Source organism: Eretmochelys imbricata, chromosome 3 (assembly GCF_965152235.1).
Source record: "Eretmochelys imbricata isolate rEreImb1 chromosome 3, rEreImb1.hap1, whole genome shotgun sequence".
In the NCBI taxonomy this organism is placed as follows: domain Eukaryota; kingdom Metazoa; phylum Chordata; order Testudines; family Cheloniidae; genus Eretmochelys; species Eretmochelys imbricata.
The window spans coordinates 38739222-38756717 of record NC_135574.1 but is presented as its reverse complement, the minus strand read 5'-3'; the positions used below and the strand labels follow the sequence as shown (position 1 = coordinate 38756717).

Here is a 17496-nt window from a genome sequence, read left to right as displayed (position 1 = left end):
CATGACACTCTGTGTAATTCATCTATCTATAAGAATTTCTAAAACACCCATTATGTTAGTGGTGGGCAGTTAAGATAATCTTCTTCCCTATGACAGGTTTCAGAGTAACAGCCGTGTTAGTCTGTATTCGCAAAAAGAAAAGGAGTACTTGTGGCACCTTAGAGACTAACCAATTTATTTGAGCATAAGCTTTCGTGAGCTACAGCTCACTTCATCAGATGCATACTGTGGAAAGCGTAGAAGATCTTTTATACACATAAAGCATGAAAAAATACCTCCCCCCACCCCACTCTCCTGCTGGTAATAGCTTATCTAAAATGATCACTCTCCTTACAATGTGTATGATAATCAAGTTGGGCCATTTCCAGCACAAATCCAGGTCTGCCGAGCCTTTGGCTGTTAGTTCCCAGGTCAGCAGTAGGGCATTCTCAGTTACAGGACCCCACTTTTGGAATATGTTCTCTGTGACTGAATTTGTTTTGTTTAGTCATGCTTTGGACTGAGCATTCTTTGTTTTAGGTGGCTGGATGTTTTAGCTCAGATGAGCTTTTATGAATAGTGGGAGCTTTGAGATGTTTTCAGTACTGAATTTCTGTAGTAATTATTGTACAGTAATTAGATTATTTTCTTTTTTGATGCCAAGCAAGAGAGTAAACAAAATAAGAAAAAGAATCTTTCATTTTAAACGAGAAAATGAAGAACTGCAAGATTATTTACTAATGGCCTTACTAACGACTAACCTTCAGCACCTTCCAACCAACAGAGCCATTAAATCTTTCACTGATCCTATTTTACAACATAGAAATGGGTAGAATGTGTTTAAGAAATCAAAAGGGTTATGATCCCCAGTATTTTATAGCAAAATACTTGCTGTACAGGACTGAAAGTTTTGGCATTAGTTTTATTATTTACTTACTTGGTTGTTCAGCTGCCTGTTTTTTATTGTCTTTTTCTCAGGTACAAATCTCACAAATCACCTTCTCTCAGAGCCAGCTGCAGTGTTAGGAACCTGACTACTCTCAGTAATCCCCAAAGCACAGTTTAGAACAAGATTTCAGATATATGACCCTATAACAAAGGTTCTAAAATGGATCACTCTGGGGTGTGAAGTTCCTACCACACACAGGTTTAGGGAAAACTCTTGACAGGTGACAAATAATTATTGAAGATTGAAAGTAGAGAGAAACAAATAATGTAAAGACAAGTTTCATGTCTTGTTCAAAAATATATATATTTATTATTTGCATTATTAGTGTCTAAAAACCCCAGTCATGGACCAAGGCCTTTTGCGCTAAATGCTATACAAATACAAAACCAAAAGATAGTCCCTGCCCCAAAGAGCTTACAATCTAAGTACAAGACAAGAGACAACAGATGGATAAACAGATCAATGGGGGAGTACAAGGAAACAATGAGATATCATTGATCAGCATGATAGGCAGCCTAGCTTTTGTCAAGTTCTTTGAAGGTATCATGGCAAAGGAAATGTTTGAGGGAGGCAGGTTTGAAGCAGGAGAATGAGTTAGTTTAGTGGATGTTTATGAGGAGCTCCTCCCAAGTGTGAGGGGCAGGGTAGAAAAAAGCAGAAAGGAACTTTTTTGGAAATGTAACAAGTAGGTGATGGAGTTTGACATCATAGGCTGATTGGAGGAGGGAGTCAACATTGTGATGAGAGATGAAAGATAGGGTGGGGCTAGAGCGTGAAGGGCCTTGAAAGTGAAAGCAGTTTATGTTTGGTACAATAGTGAAAGGGAAGCCAGTGGATGGAAAGAAAGGGTAACAAGTTTAAAGCAACACCTCAGAAAAATTATCTTTACAGCAGCATTATGAATGGATACGAGTGGCAAAAGATTACATTTGTTAAGGCCAGAGAGAAGAATGTTGTAGTAATCGAGACACAAGATGATGACAGCCTTGATGAAAGTTTTAGCTGTGTGGATGGACAGGAAAGGACATATATTAGGGCTTGTCTACACTTAAAAGGCTGCAGCTGTGCTGCTCTAGCACTTCAGCAAACACTGTTCCTATGCCAACAGGAGGACTTCTCCTGTCGTCTTATGTACTCCACCTCCCTGAGAGGCACTAGCTATGCTGATGAGAGAAGCCCTCCCATCAACATAGCACTGTCTACACTGGGAGTTGGTATAACTGCATCACTCAGGGGTGTGAATTTTCTACATTTCTGAGTATTGTAGTTATACCGACATAAGTTGCTGGGTCAGACCAAGCCTTGGAGATGATATTGAAAAAGAATGAGTAAGGCTTAAGTTTTGTCTATGATGTGCCGCAGTGGGGACTATGAGAGCATGAACTACAAAGAGCACCAAAGCATTGCACTCTAACTGCCCCATGTGGACACTGCTGGAGAGAACTTAAAGGTAGCTAGTTTGCATTAAAGTAGTCCTCTTTCAAACAGCACACTTTGATGCACTCTGCAATTTATACCCCTGTAGTATGCACCACCATACAGTATAGACAGTCTTAGACATAGCTTGGGTGTGAGTGTGATGTTGTATGGAATCTGGGGAACACTTTAGGATATTATGACTACCAATACTGTAAAATGGCAAAGAGTTGTGTCAGATATGCCATGTGAGGTATCTGAGAAAATGTTATAAATTTGTAATCTTGTTTATGTTATAGATATGTAGGGTATATCTGTATTTCAAACTTGTGCTGTGCATCTGGGTGACATTCCCAGACAGATTGGCATAAGAATTGCCTAGCCTGCTTGATGGCCCATCAAGGGACATAAATTGTACAATGAACCCATTGAAAGGGTCAGGGATGCACCTTATGACTCAGAAAGGCATGCAGGGGCATGCCTATGGACAGAACTTTAAGGCTTCCAGGTCACGTGCTGGGCAGCTTGTGTTTGGAACAAAGGACATTCAAGCTGCATTGCAAAAGACTATAAAAGGCAGTTGCATCTTCTCCATTTTCTTTTCATTCCTGATTCTTACCTCTGGAGTAACCTTTCTACAATAGAAGCTCTGAACAAAGGACTGAATGACCCATCCAAGCTGTGGTTGTGTTCCACAGGGACTTTCAAGCCAGCAAATTCATCAATACCACTAGGAACCTGATATATGGACTTTGAAGTCTTTGTATGTATGTGACTGCTCTAATATTTAACCATTTCTTGTTCTTTTTTCTTTATAATAAATCTTTAGTTTTAGACACTAAAGGATTGGCTAGCAGCATGGTATTTTGGGTAATCTTTGGGTATTTTGTAATCTTGTTTATGTTATAGATATGTAGGGTATATCTGTATTTCAAACATATGCTGTGCATCTGGGTGACACTCCCAGACAGATTGGCATAAGAACTGCCTAGCCTGCTTATCCAAGCTTACACAGACCTGGTAACGTGGCTGACCCTTTGGGGTCAGAAGAACATTTTGTATATGTGAGCAGAGTTTTTTAAATAACTTCTCATGGCACTGAACCTCTGGGCTGACTAGGAGGGAGGGAGCCAGAAAACAATAAAGGGGCTGTGTGATTTTGCTTCTTGCTCACCAGTGGGGGGGATCAGAAGCAGAGTTTGTGACTGATTGAGGAGCTTAAAGTCAGTGTTACCCACCAGCCTTGGGAGTTTCTGCTCTCCCTTTTGTAGCCTGCCCTGACCGTGGCATTTCCAGTGAGGGCTGCCCTAGGCACCATAGGTCACAGTGAGGACTTAGAGATAGGTCTGAGTCAAGGATGGCACCCAGAGTACAGGCTTGAGTGACAGGAAGGATGTTATCAACAGTGATTGAGATCACTGTTGATAACAATGTTATCAATGTTATCAATATCAGTGCTGTTATCAACAGTGATTGAGAAAGAGAAGTAGTGGGAATGAAGCATGGGGGGAAAATTAGTTGTTTTATCCACATCGAGCTTGTGCTGATGGCTGGACATCCACAAATATATTCAGATACCACTATATGGATTCTTAGACCAGTTGAGGTGCTACTAAAACATCATTATTTCTATTGTATGATCAAAGATCGGTATCCATGTCCCAGAATGGTATGCTGTTCTTATTCACATTCCCTTCTAAGGCTGCACCTTGATTCAGAAAGCCCTAGGTCCTAATTTATGAAAGACTGCCTTTCTGCACATTTCCTTCCACGACAACTGAGGTCTCTGAGGTGCTTACAGTCCTAAGATCTGAACGACTAGTTTGGTATGATGCGTCCCATGAAGGGACCTCGACTTTGGAATCTGTCTCTTGTTCATCTAACCCAGAGTTTCTCAAACTGGGGTCTGCAGACCCTTGGGAGTCCATGAGGGTACTCCCCAGGGATTCCATGGGCCCAGGTGATCAACTCTTCCCCCTCCCTCCCTCCCTCAGCCTCCTATGCAGTGGGGAACAGCTGTTCAGCAGTGTGCAGGAGGAGGAGCAGGGATGGGGGCATAAAGAAGCAGGGAAAAGGAGGGGCAGGGGAGGAAAGAGGTGGGGCAGGGCCTGAGGCTGAGGAGGGAGCTTGGGGATCTGCAAAAAAATTAAAATCAAAATGGGGGCCCATACGTTGCTAAAGTTTGAGAAGCCCTGCTCTAGCTAAACTTATGAAAGGGTAGGTTATGCTGTTCATTTGATTCTGGGCTAAGTTTGTGTGTACGTCGTAACTGGCACTTGGAGTTTGTCCATTTTAAGAAATTTGCTTTGTTTTAACCAATTCCACTACTATTTAATTAAAATCTATTTACAGTAATAGGCCTTTATCCTGCAAGCCCTTACCAACATGCTTAACTTTACTACATTAAGTATATACATGTCTGCTGGATTTGAACCCTACAGTGCACTGTGATGCATAAATTATCCTTTTAAAGTGATTTTCCTGTAGAGGGTTTTATTTAAATCATGAGTGCATAGGACACTTTACAGTAGTAAAAATATATATAACACAAAGTATCTGCTCTCAAGTGTTTACAGTCTAAGCATTCTTGCTCATTCCTATATGTTGCAATTAGTTGCTTAGCTACTATGGTGATGGGTAGTATGGAAAATACTGCAAGAGAAATAAATCAGTTTTTGAGTATGAACCATTGCCATTCACTGGTTAGTTTAATTAACTGTAGTAGTCCCTACTCATATTACACCTGTATTGGATGCAAACCAATATTACCATACTCAAAACTGACCCATATTTCTTGAACATATACAAGATTTAAGGGGTGTTTGGCATTTAAAAATATTTACATTGGATACAAATATGAACAGACATAGTATTTGAGTTTTCTGTGCTGAGATAACCAAAGTCTAACAACTTGCACAAACTGGTTTTATTCACGCTGTAAAGTTACAGTGTATGCAAGTATTTTTCCCCAGTCATGTTAAAAAGCATAAGACTAATATATGTGTATGTAAGAAACTGTTCAAAACAATGATGACAGAAGAATAAAATATTCACTAATTAGAAACTTGGTTCTTTATCATCTGAACCCCTAACACATAACCTCTTTCTTGCTGTTTTTTTTTTTTTTTTAAAACCCAGTTGTTTGACATTTTCTTGATCTATAACTAGTCTTGAGCCCAAAACTTCAGTGTAATTTTGATCACCAAAATTCAAGTTATTTCTTACCTCAAACTTTTTCCCAACATTTTTATACTAAAACCTACGTAAAAAAAGCAAACCAAACCCTTCCTCCGATATATGACAATCCTTTACAAAAAGAAAAAAAAAAAGCTTAGTTTTAAAGTTAATATAGTACTCTGACAGAAGCTATGTTGAACATTTTCTGAAATGCATACATGATAAATTTATCAAAGTGAGTATGCTACTTGAGGCCCTGATCCACCAAAGCACTTAAGTCTATGCATAACTTTATGCATGTGAGTAGTCCCATCAACAATTCATGTTTTAAAGTTAATGGTCAATACCATTGAAATCAATGGGAGTTAGGTGCCTAACTTGCTTAAAAACTTTTGAAAATCCCATTAGGCACCAATCTGTGTCTTCAGGCATCTGAATACCTTTCAAAAATCTAGCCCTAAGTGTTTTGCTGTATTGGTGTCTATGCCAGTACTAGTAGGTGTCCTCATTCCTAATGGATTTAGTTTAGCTTTAAAATAAAAAGGGGGCAAAATAATCTGACTTTGTCTTATTGAACTTGAAGAAACACATTACTTTCAGTAAACATGTTCCAAGCCAGAGAGTGTGCCCTCTTATATAGAATGAAAATTGTTAAAAACCGACTCCTACTTCTTTTTGGAGGCTTGTGTTTTCTTCTCCTCCTCCTCTTGTCAAGTTCCCAGAGCCGAATCAAGTGTCTGTGGGCAAATTCACCTCAAGCTCAGTTCATTAACCAGTTTTGCATTTGGAATGATAACTTCAAATTCTATTGCATTTAGGGTTCTTTAGGAAATTTAGGGCACAGTCCTAGCTGCCCCCCTTTGAAAAGGCACATAATGCCCCAGAATTGCCATGATTCAAACACAGCGAAAGCTGGGCTACAGGAAGGATGGCAGGTGGACGTCATACTCCTCATGCACCTTTTAGCATTATTCCACAGTGACTCTCCCTGTAGCACTGAGAAGAGATCAGGGCACGCTGGAGGTGAAGCTTGTCCCTGCAAGCTACATGAATCCAATGACCAAATTCCCCTTTTTAGCCCAAAGTCTGCAGTAGTTAGTAGAGCAGCTATCCCTTGGCTGTATCTTAGACTCCTTGTCATTGAACCTGGAGCATTCTCACAAAACCTCCTTTGAAATCTTCCAGGCAAAGCATGTTGATTCAGGCTTTCCACCACAAATAAAAATTTAGTCCCAAGTTACTTACACATATAGAAAGCTGAAACCAGCAAAAACTGTCTGAATTAACAATGTAATTATTTTAGGTTTGTCAGCAAGTAGGCTTTTAGGTTACATTTATTGTTCCATCACTTCATAAATCTATTCCTATTATAACCAACACAATCACCACTTTCCGTTTAATTCTCTGGGGGATGCCCTTATGGTTAAAAAACACTTTTTAAAAAAAATAATTTGAAAACCATTTTTTATTATTCTTTTATGTATTTCCCTCACTCTAAAACTTAAAATTTCCTTCATAACGTTACATGAAAAGGTTATCTAAAGGAAAAGTAATCAACGTAGGTAAGGCTTGATAATCCCATGGGGGGAAAAATGCTGGAATATTTTTGTTATTTACATTTTATAACATTTGGAAAAAAAAAAATCACATTTGTCTCAGTTTGTAGTCATTAATTTGTAAGACTAAATTATTTTTCTTAAACATATTGCTATTTACCTTTAAGAAACCTTTTAATAGAGAAGACTTAAAACCATGTGCTGCTTCAATTATACTTAGAATTCTAAAGTGTATTTTGAGAGTTTCCTGGAACTGAAAAAAAGCTATTCCAATTTTTAAAAATACCTACTTTATTGATTTGGCACCTATTCTCTTCCAATGTGCACATATCCACACTTTAGAAAAAAAAAGCCACTGTGCTTTCATATTAATTGATTTTTATGAAAGAAAATATCCAGCTTCTATCCACTTAAAAGTATGCAAACTATTGTATCATTATGGTGATATTCAACTTCCTCAATGCTAAAACTGTCATTTTTACTTATCAAAGTTTTTATATTGGCATGTGTGTTACTCTGTTCAGGATTGTAGTATGCTATTTATTATGCTCCAACACTGTTGTCTTGCTGTACAAGACAAAGTGAGACATTTCCCTGATGCTGAAGGGCCCAGCCCTTATAAGGAAATCTGTGTGGGTGGACTCTTGGGCCTGCACAAGCTTCCCTGATTTTGGTTCGGCTCCACAAAGGTGCAGAGAACTGTCCCCACTGATCAGCTTGCAAGATCAGCGCCTAAAAAGACAAAGAGAGTACAGAATGCTCGGAAACAGAAAGGGATCCTTATTTTTTCCCTGTTATATTTATTTATAAAACTTAAGAGAACTGCTCTATGAATTCTCTTCTATGTCTAAGTTCAGAAATAGCAGTTTTGTTTGTAACGGCTGATCCCATGAAAATTTCATACAGTTTTAGAAAAACTATTTTTCATTTTCCTAATCTCACATTAAAAGGACAGATTGTGCAAATTTATTAATTAGATTAAAGGTGACTTATAACCATTTACAACACTGAACACATTTTGTTGCAAATGGCGGATTTCTTACTTATGAAGTCCTAGTATGGCAAACAACCAGTACCTCTTTTCACAAAATCCTACTTTTTCCACTGGAGGGGCAAGAGTTTTTACACAGCTATACTTGATCTCTCAATAGTCAGTCTTATTGTATAGAGGATCAAGGAAATTATCTGCAGCCAAATCACTGAACATGTTTACCACAACCTAAATACACTTGTGATACAAACTTGGGCCCATGTCCCTCAAAAGCTTGTGCACATGCTTAACTTTACTCCTATGAGTAGTCTCACTGGCATTAAGGGGACTACTCAAGCTTATATGTGTGTGTAAACTTGGGATCTTATTATTTGGCTTATGTAGATTAATATTCAGTCTTTAATGTTAATATGTTCGTTGGAAGTCTGTACCAGATCATCTTTTCAGTTATACTGCATTCGGCTCTGGCCCAATAACTAGGTTTTTAGCCACAGTGGAACAGTCATTGGGTGACAGAGAATATGACTGTAGCACTGTGATTAGAGCACCAACCTGGGAAGTGGAAAATCTTGCATCCAGTCACCCTCCTCCATTCAAACATCATGTATCCACAGTGGAACATTTTAGGAGATTGAGAGAGACCCACATCACAATATCCCATAGTTCATTGATTATAGCACCTTCTTGAGGTGTGGGAGACCACCTAATCCAATCTTTTCCTCCTCTGGCAGAGAGGGGAATTGAACCTGGCTCTCTCCCATCCCAGGTGAGTGCTCTCTCCACTGTGCTAAAAGTTATCAAGTAGGCAGTGCCCCATTTTGTACGGAACACTAGAGGCCTCCAACTCATTTCTGCAAAAAAATGCTGTAGGCTCCTAAGCCACCTGATTCCAGATGGGTTCCTTGTCATGGCTTGCTAAGCAAAGACAGGCACTATCTCTGACAGACAGCTGGGTCTTAGGACACACCACTCTTGTCAGCATTTGCCATTGCTAGCTTAGGCGACTCCCTGCCTAGTGTGCTATCTTTGAAGATCACATTCTTGGGTGCCTAGCTCTTCCCATACATCATATAGGAAGCTTAAATGCTATCTCAGCTTTGTGAGTCCCGCTGCTCCTGTTGCCTACAGTTAGGCACTGTGATGCTGTGTGGCAAATGTCTAAGTCCCTTTTGGGATCCCACCTAAAGAGCTCAGTCATTATAAAGCATGTTTTCTAATCCTTTAAATCATTCTTGTGGCTCTCCTGTGAGCCCTTTCCAATACATCAATTGTCTTCTTGAACTGTAGACACCAGAACTGGACACAGTATGCCAGCAGTGGTCGCAACAGTGCCAGATACAGAAGTAAAACAGCCTCCCTACTCTTACTTGAGATTCTCCAGGATCACAATAGTCCTTTTGGCCAGTGTTGCAGTGGGCACTCACGTTCGGCTGATTATCCACCATGACCGCCAAATCTTTTTCAGAACCCATCTTGACCACCATGTCTCAGCTTAAATTTACAGGAGTGAGAGTTAGGGAAAAAAACAAACCTTTTTATTTGTAAACTGATTCTGTAAAAGTTGCTTATTAACATACACCTGGTCGGATGCACGAGATCCACAACACTTTTTTACAGTTGTTTTTCAATGTATTGACACTTTAATTTCATAATAAAGCACTGTAAGCACAGATGGGGTATAATCCTGCACCCACTGAAATCCGTACCAAAGCTCCAATTAACTTTACATGGATATCAAATCAGACCCTTAATGAGCAGCCTATGAAATAAGTATATAATTTATAGACTAGTGATTATTGAGCAGAAGATATGAAAGTCTAATCTAGCAGAGGCTAAAACATTGGCTCAGCACAAAACAAACTACTGTATGGTAAAGAGCATGAAGGTTTTTTAAGATCAGATTTTTTCTGTTTGCATGGCCATATTCATATCACATGTAAACAATGACCATTTGTAGCTGACAAGCCCAGAGTTCAAGACGGGGGTGGGTGGGAAAGAGTACCATATATATATGTATATTAATAAAATGGAAGGAATGGTTACATAAAGTGTTATTAAAAATAAATCAATTAATATTCACTTTTTCTTTTCTTTTTCTGCTCTTCTTTTTTGCTGTAGGTTCTTCAATTCAGTCATTACATTCAATGTTTTATAAACCCAGGTAACCTGAAAAAGTAAATATATTTACATATAATGTGGACACATTAAATTTATAATCTGCTTTATTAACAATATAAACTTAAATTAAACACATACCACTATAATTATAGCATTCAACAGCAAGGGAGCTGAAAATACTAGGGAAATAAACATCCCTCTTGAATCGAAATATTGGTATTTAGAAAATAACCTGAAATAAATAAAACACGTGTTACTCAGCATACTTCATACATTACATTTCAATAAAAAATAATTCCTGTACATGTATGTTCTGCCTGTATGCATACTGTAACCAATTCTACCCTTTCACTTCTGCACAATATTTTTGTTAATGTGGTAGAATTGAGGGTATATGTACACTGCAATTAAAAACCTGCAGCTAGCCTGTGCCAGCTGACTCGGGATGTTTATCTCCTGTGTAGATGTTTGGGCTCGGCTGCAGCCTGGGCTCAAGGAGCCTCCCACATTGGATCCTAATGGATAGGCTGCAAACTGAGCCCCAACATCTACACCGCAACTGAGGGTATGTCTCTGCAATTAAAAACCTGCAGCTGGCCTGTGACAGCTGACTTGGGCTACCACATTAACTCCCTAGCCTAAGCCTCGCAAGCCCAAGTCAGCTTGCATGGGCCAGCTGTGGGTACGCAACTGCAGTGTAGACATACCCAAAGTGACTAATAGATACAACTTCCTCTTTGAAAATTGTCTGTGCACATTCACATTAGGAAGCTATGCTTACGCATCAGAAAGAAAACACACACTTACATTTATGAAATAGCCCTTCTTTTGTAGGCACCAATTTCAATTATTCCCGATATTTGAATACATGAAGTATTTAAGCATTAGGGCCAGAATTTTCAAGCATTCATATCTTAAGTTTGGCACACATATCAATAGTTAGATGTCTAAATAAAAACACCTAATTTTCAGGGTGATGCACACCTATAGCTCTCATAAGTCATGGGAAGATATAGATGCTCAGTACCTCTGAAAAAAATCAGGCCAATTTTTTTTAGGTGTCTAAATACAGATTAAGAGCCAGATTTTTAAAGGCATATAGGCACCTAGACAGGCTGTCATAAATATAAAGGGAAGGGTAAACCCCTTTAAAATCTCTCCTGGCCAGAGGAAAAATCCTCTCACCTGTGAAGGGTTAAGAAGCTAAAGGTAACCTCGCTGGCATCTGACCAAAATGACCAATGAGGAGACAAGATACTTTCAAAAGCTTGGAGGATGGAGAGAATCAAAGGGTCTGTGTCTCTCTGTCTATATGCTGCTTTTGCTGGGGATAGGCCAGGAATGGAGTCCTAGAATTTTAGTAAGTAATCTAGCTAGGTATGCGTTAGATTATGATTTCTTTAAATGGCTGAGAAAAGAATTGTGCTGAATAGAATGACTATTTCTGTCTGTGTGTCTTTTTTGTAACTTAAGGTTTTGCCTAGAGGGATTCTCTATGTTTTGAATCTAATTACCCTGTAAGGTACCTACCATCCTGATTTTACAGGGGTCATTCCTTTACTCCTATTTACTTCTATTTCTAGTAAAAGTCTTCTTGTAAGAAAACTGAATGCTTTTTCATTGTTCTCAGATCCAAGGGTTTGAGTCTGAGGTCACCTACGCAAATTGGTGAGGCTTTTTACCAAACCTTTCCCAGGAAGTGGGGTGCAAGGGTTGGGAGGATTTTGGGGGGAAAGATGTGTCCAAACTACGTTTCCCAGTAAACCCAGTTAGTTTTTGGTGGTGGCAGTGGTTATTCCAAGGACAAAAGATAAAATTAATTTGTACCTTGGGGAAGTTTTAACCTAAGCTGGTAAAAGTAAGCTTAGGAGGTTTTCATGCAGGTCCCCACATCTGTACCCTAGAGTTCAGAGTGGGGGAGGAACCTTGACAGAGGCAGATAAGCATCTAATGGGATTCTAAAAAGCAATTAGGTGTCTAATTCCATTGATTTCAGTGGCAATTAGGTAGTTGTGCACTTTTGAAAATTCCACCAACTGCCCATGTGCAACTTTGTGCCTAAATACCCTTAAAAATCTGGCCCTACGTGCTTAGTTTTAGGCATCCAAGTTTGACCTCAGTAAGTCATACCTCCCACTTCGCCCAGGCTTGACTCAGACATATAAACAGACAAGTTTTATCACAACTTGCTGTTCCAGCATTATGTCTCTTGAGTAGAGACCAATCATGCAAAAATTTCAATGTTCTTGCACAAATAAAAATATGGATGCATTTCATGACCAAAAGCAAAAATACCTTCCACCTCCTCTCAAAAACACACCTAACCTTGTTTTCACTTGTTACTTAAGAGTTTTCACACGTTTTCTGGGGTTAGTTTGAACTAAAACAAAAACCAAATAACCTGAATCTGTAAAGTTATTTTTAAAGATGGTCAAACAAGCATAAAAACAATCCATTTTCTCACTTAAGTATAAGAGTTAGGTATACACTACTAAACAAAATATAATACTTAGCACATATTGTATTATAATTTTAATGTTCTTTTTTTTTGTTAACTAATGAAACCATTCATTATCCTACTTTCCACTGTTGAGGGATGTGACACTTCATTTAGAAATTGCCTTTGAGGACTGTACAGAAAAACCAGTATTCCCAATAAAAGCAAAATTTAAATATGAAAATAAAAGTTAATGTAATTACCTCCAATTCATAGCAGCCAGTTCATTGATATATTCAGCACAATACACCAAGGCAACTGGATCACAGAAGGAAACTAATATTAGGTTGAACATTTCTTGACAAATGCACAGCTGGTGATCAGTTCAGAGTCTATACACATTTTTATATACAGTAACTCCTCACTTAAAGTCGTACTGGTTAACGTTGTTACGTTGCTGATCAATTACCGAACATGCTTATTTAAACTTCTGTGTTCAGACAAGGCTACCATACAGTAAACACTTTAAAGAAAACATAGAGTCCCCATTCTTCCCAAGACTACCTCCTTGCTATTCAACTTTGTCATCTTCAATGCGGCCAATATAGACACAAAGTACATACAAACCACTTAACTGCTAAATAATTCTCAACCACAAAACCACCCTAAATTAAGCAAAGCCAAGTCTTCAACAAGACCAAAAGATTTAAACTATTTTTTTGAGTTACTAGTTCAAGCTGTTTGGGAAACAGGGCACAAATAAATCAGGCCTATTATAGTAAAAAGGGGGAAGTTTATATATATATATATATATATATATATATATATATATATATATAAGTTTATATATATACACACACACACACACACACACTGTTGAGTGGTATATTACATTACTAAGTGGTGTGTGATCGTATATAATAACAAATGAACGCAAACAAAATTATAATCTCTAGTGTGCAATAGAGAAGGTGTATAATAATATATATAACTTTAAAGATATGGATGCCGATTTCAAACTGAAACACAAACTCAGGTAAGTTATTAATTCTCTACTCACCCATGCAGAGAAAATGCCCTATCTGCAGGTGGTAGCGCTGGAATGAAAAGCAAGTGATCAGAAAGCAGAGGATGTGGAAAACTGCAAGTCCCAACAGCCATGGTTCAGACCAGTCTGTCTGCTGCAGACAAAACATAAAATCAACTAAGAAACTTTTACGAAAGAGAAAAAACTTTCATCTTGCGTGTACCCACGCTAACCTTGTTACTCTAGGCTTACGTATTAACAATATAACAATCTTAGACGGTTTACGTGTGTTCCTGGCAAACCTGGAATTTTACTTTACTCTTCTAAATTACTGACATCAGAAAAGCTCAGCCTTGGAATGCAGATTAAGAAAACGATTTAACATGAAAGCAGACAGCCCCAACTTAAAGCTTCCTTTAAAGAAAGAAAGAAACAAAATGAAGTAAAACAGACTGGTCTGTGACATTACGGACACTTACACGTGTGAGTCACTTCACTTCCATGCAGTGGGATGCCTCACATCACCAGTGTTTGCAAAGTAGGGCCTCGCATACATTCGGAGGCCAGGGACACCCATAATTGGGCCTGTGCGAGGAGGGGTTGGACAGCTTCACTCCCTCATGCTCAGAGAGCCCTTTCCGCCGCCAGAATACGGGAGAGAGCCCAATAACGCCCGGTACGTCACGTACCAGAGGTCCCTGATTACTGCCCCAAAGGCAGCCGAATTCCCCCTATTCCACAGACTGAGGTACCAGAGCCCAACAGTTCCCCCCAGCGGGGCCCCGTTAATACCCCCCTCACCGCCCCCCACCCACCGGCTCCGCACAGATCCCCAGCCTCACCCATCCATCGCCCCGCCCCACGGCCCCTCCCTCCCGTGCTTGATGAAGATCCCCCACCCCCGCGCGCACTCTCTCTCTCTCTCTCCCCTCGCCAGGGTGGGCGGGGGAAGTTACCGCCAGTATCGCGGGGAGGCCGGTAGGCACGCGCTGCGGCGGTTCCATCTCTGCCGAGGCCGCCTCCCTTCATTCTCGCGAGAAGTTAGGGGGGAAATCCCGCGAGATAGATGGGGAAACGACGTTAGGGCTCGCGGCCTTTCACGGCACATATAGGGCAAGACAGCGAGCGCGTGCGATAAGGGGTAGCGGGTGTTGGTGTTTTCTGCGCAGCCTCGTTCCCGGCTCGGCAGGTGTCTGTTGGGGGGGAGGGGGTCACCCTTCTCCTGCACTTACACAGCGCAGCCAAGCAACCCTGGTGCCCCATTCTCGCAGGGCTGCTAGGGGGTGCAGGGCAGGGCCGCTCTGGGAGGCGTTCCCGCGATCATTGCTGCCTGCCTGGCGCTGGAGCAGGGTGGGGAGGTGCGCGCCCTTACGTTTGGCTCCTAGCCTGCTGGGGTGCTCAGTTCCCTTCCACAGCCCGGGTAGCACGTCTATGGGTGGGAAGGGGTGTCTGTTGTGGGAAATAGGTGACTGTGATAAACGGGGCCTGGGAAGAGGGTGAAGCAGAAGAAACATCTTTCCGTCAGCACTACAGTTATTCATAATGACAGGTTTCAGAGTAACAGCCGTGTTAGTCTGTATTCGCAAAAAGAAAAGGAGTACTTGTGGCACCTTAGAGACTAACCAATTTATTTTAGCATGAGCTTTCGTGAGTGTCAAGGTTCCTCCCCCACTCTGAACTCTAGGGTACAGATGTGGGGACCTGCATGAAAAACCTCCTAAGCTTATCTTTACCAGCTTAGGTCAAAACTTCCCCAAGGTACAAAGTATTCCACCCGTGGTCCTTGGAATGGCCGCTACCACCACCAAACTAATACTGGTTACTGGGGAAGAGCTGTTTGGACGCGTCTTTCCCCCCAAAATACTTCCCAAAACCCTGCACCCCACTTCCTGGACAAGGTTTGGTAAAAAGCCTCACCAATTTGCCTAGGTGACTACAGACCCAGACCCTTGGATCTTAAGAACAATGAACAATCCTCCCAACACTTGCACCCCCCCCTTTCCTGGGAAATGTTGGATAAAAAGCCTCACCAATTTGCATAGGTGACCACAGACCCAAACCCTTGGATCTGAGAACAATGAAAAAACATTCAGTTTTTTACAAGAAGACTTTTAATAGAAAATAGAAGTAAATAGAAATGAAGAAATCCCCCCTGTAAAATCAGGATGGTAGATATCTTACAGGGTAATTAGATTCAAAAACATAGAGAACCCCTCTAGGCAAAACCTTAAGTTACAAAAAGATACACAGACAGAAATAGTTATTCTATTCAGCACAATTCTTTTCTCAGCCATTTAAAGAAATCATAATCTAACACATACCTAGCTAGATTACTTACTAAAAGTTCTAAGACTCCATTCCTGTTCTGTCCCTGGCAAAAGCAGCATACAGACAGACACAGACCCTTTGTTTCTCTCCCTCCTCCCAGCTTTTGAAAGTATCTTGTCTCCTCATTGGTCATTTTGGTCAGGTGCCAGCGAGGTTACCTTTAGCTTCTTAACCCTTTACAGGTGAGAGGAGCTTTCCCCTGGCCAGGAGGAATTTCAAAGGGGTTTACCCTTCCCCTTATATTTATGACACGCCCCCCAAATCTCAGCTAGGGTGAAACACTGGCTGGGATTTCTTCCTGGAGCTCTAGGAAAAACAGAGTTAATAAGACACATGCATCTCTAAATATACTACCAAGTACATAAAGACTAACAATATTTTCCACATCTCAAGGACGATTTTAACCAGTTGACTCTGGGAAACTTTCACGGGAGAGTGCATCAGCCACTTTGTTAGAAGCTCCTGAGATGTGTTGGATGTCGAAATCAAAATCTTGGAGAGCTAAACTCCACCGAAGAAGTTTTTTGTTAGTTTCTTTGACGGTGTGAAGCCATTTTAGTGCAGCATGGTCGGTCTGCAGGTGGAAACGCCGTCCCCAAACATATGGGCGTAGCTTTTCCAGAGCGTAGACAATGGCATAACATTCTTTTTCAGTGACTGACCAGTTGCTTTCCCTCTCAGACAGTTTTTTGCTGAGAAACACTACAGGGTGGAATTCTTGATCAGGTCCTTTCTGCATTAAAACTGCTCCCACACCACGCTCGGATGCATCTGTGGTTACTAGGAACGGTTTGTCAAAGTCTGGGGCCCTTAGTACAGGGTCAGACATGAGTGTCGCTTTAAGCTTGTTAAAGGCCTTCTGACACTTTCCGGTCCACTGAACAGCATTTGGCTGTTTCTTTTTGGTTAGGTCTGTCAGTGGGGTAGCGATTTGGCTGTAGTGCGGTACAAATCGTCTGTAATAACCAGCCAAGCCTAAGAAGGATTGAACCTGTTTCTTTGACTTTGGGACAGGCCACTTTTGGATAGCATCCACTTTGGCCTGTAGGGGGCTGATAGTTCCTTGACCCACCTGGTGTCCAAGGTAAGTCACTCTGTTTAGGCCTATTTGACACTTCTTAGCCTTAACAGTTAGTCCTGCCTCCCTTATGCGCTCAAGGACTTTTTGTAGATGTTCCAGGTGGTCTGCCCAGGAATCCGAAAATATGGCCACATCGTCAAGGTAGGCGACTGCATATTCTCCTAATCCCGCTAGGAGACCATCTACAAGTCTTTGGAAAGTGGCGGGTGCATTTCGCAGCCCGAAAGGGAGTACATTAAATTCATACAGCCCGAGATGTGTGATGAAGGCTGACCTTTCCTTGGCAGATTCATCTAGCGGTACCTGCCAGTACCCCTTTGTTAAGTCCAAGGTAGAGATGAACTGGGCCCGTCCCAGTTTCTCTAACAGTTCATCTGTGCGTGGCATTGGATAGTTGTCTGGGCGAGTTACAGCATTTAGCTTACGGTAGTCCACGC

The 17496-nt window shown here is 40.8% G+C and overlaps 1 protein-coding gene across 11 annotated transcripts; it reads right to left on the bottom strand.

Moving 5' to 3' along the window:
* Positions 1 to 1211: 1211 nt before the first annotated feature.
* TMEM18 (transmembrane protein 18) lies at positions 1212 to 14684 on the bottom strand. 11 transcript variants are annotated; one of them, XM_077812585.1, is made up of 7 exons: positions 14607 to 14671; positions 14130 to 14235; positions 13684 to 13804; positions 12887 to 12941; positions 10325 to 10418; positions 10149 to 10234; positions 1212 to 6726 (listed from the first exon to the last, which is right to left on the bottom strand). In XM_077812585.1, the coding sequence occupies exons 3-7, from the start codon at positions 13685 to 13687 to the stop codon at positions 6336 to 6338; spliced, it is 630 nt and encodes a 209-aa protein (XP_077668711.1). In that variant the 5' UTR covers positions 13688 to 13804; positions 14130 to 14235; positions 14607 to 14671; the 3' UTR covers positions 1212 to 6335. The 11 variants fall into 11 exon arrangements, 9 of the variants coding, with proteins under 9 accessions (XP_077668711.1, XP_077668709.1, XP_077668708.1 ...); XR_013345561.1 differs by lacking the exons at positions 1212 to 6726; positions 14130 to 14235 and adding exons at positions 6733 to 7809; positions 9436 to 9559 and having other exon boundaries at positions 14562 to 14666; XR_013345562.1 differs by lacking the exons at positions 1212 to 6726; positions 14130 to 14235 and adding exons at positions 6733 to 7809; positions 9493 to 9559 and having other exon boundaries at positions 14562 to 14666.
* Positions 14685 to 17496: the final 2812 nt, after the last annotated feature.

What these genes read in the sequence shown, in the direction of transcription:
- TMEM18 (XM_077812582.1), bottom strand. Translation starts at nt 14,654, where the DNA reads ATGGAACCGCCGCAGCGCGTGCCTACCGGCCTCCCCGCGATACTGGCG. An exon ending in CTGGCTGCTATGAATTGGAG is followed by an intron (nt 10,419 to 12,886) that starts GTAATTACATTA and finishes TATTTATTTCAG; the next exon opens with GTTATTTTCTAAATACCAAT. An exon ending in GCAGAAAAAGAAAAGAAAAA is followed by an intron (nt 6,727 to 10,148) that starts GTGAATATTAAT and finishes TGTGGTGGAAAG; the next exon opens with CCTGAATCAACATGCTTTGC.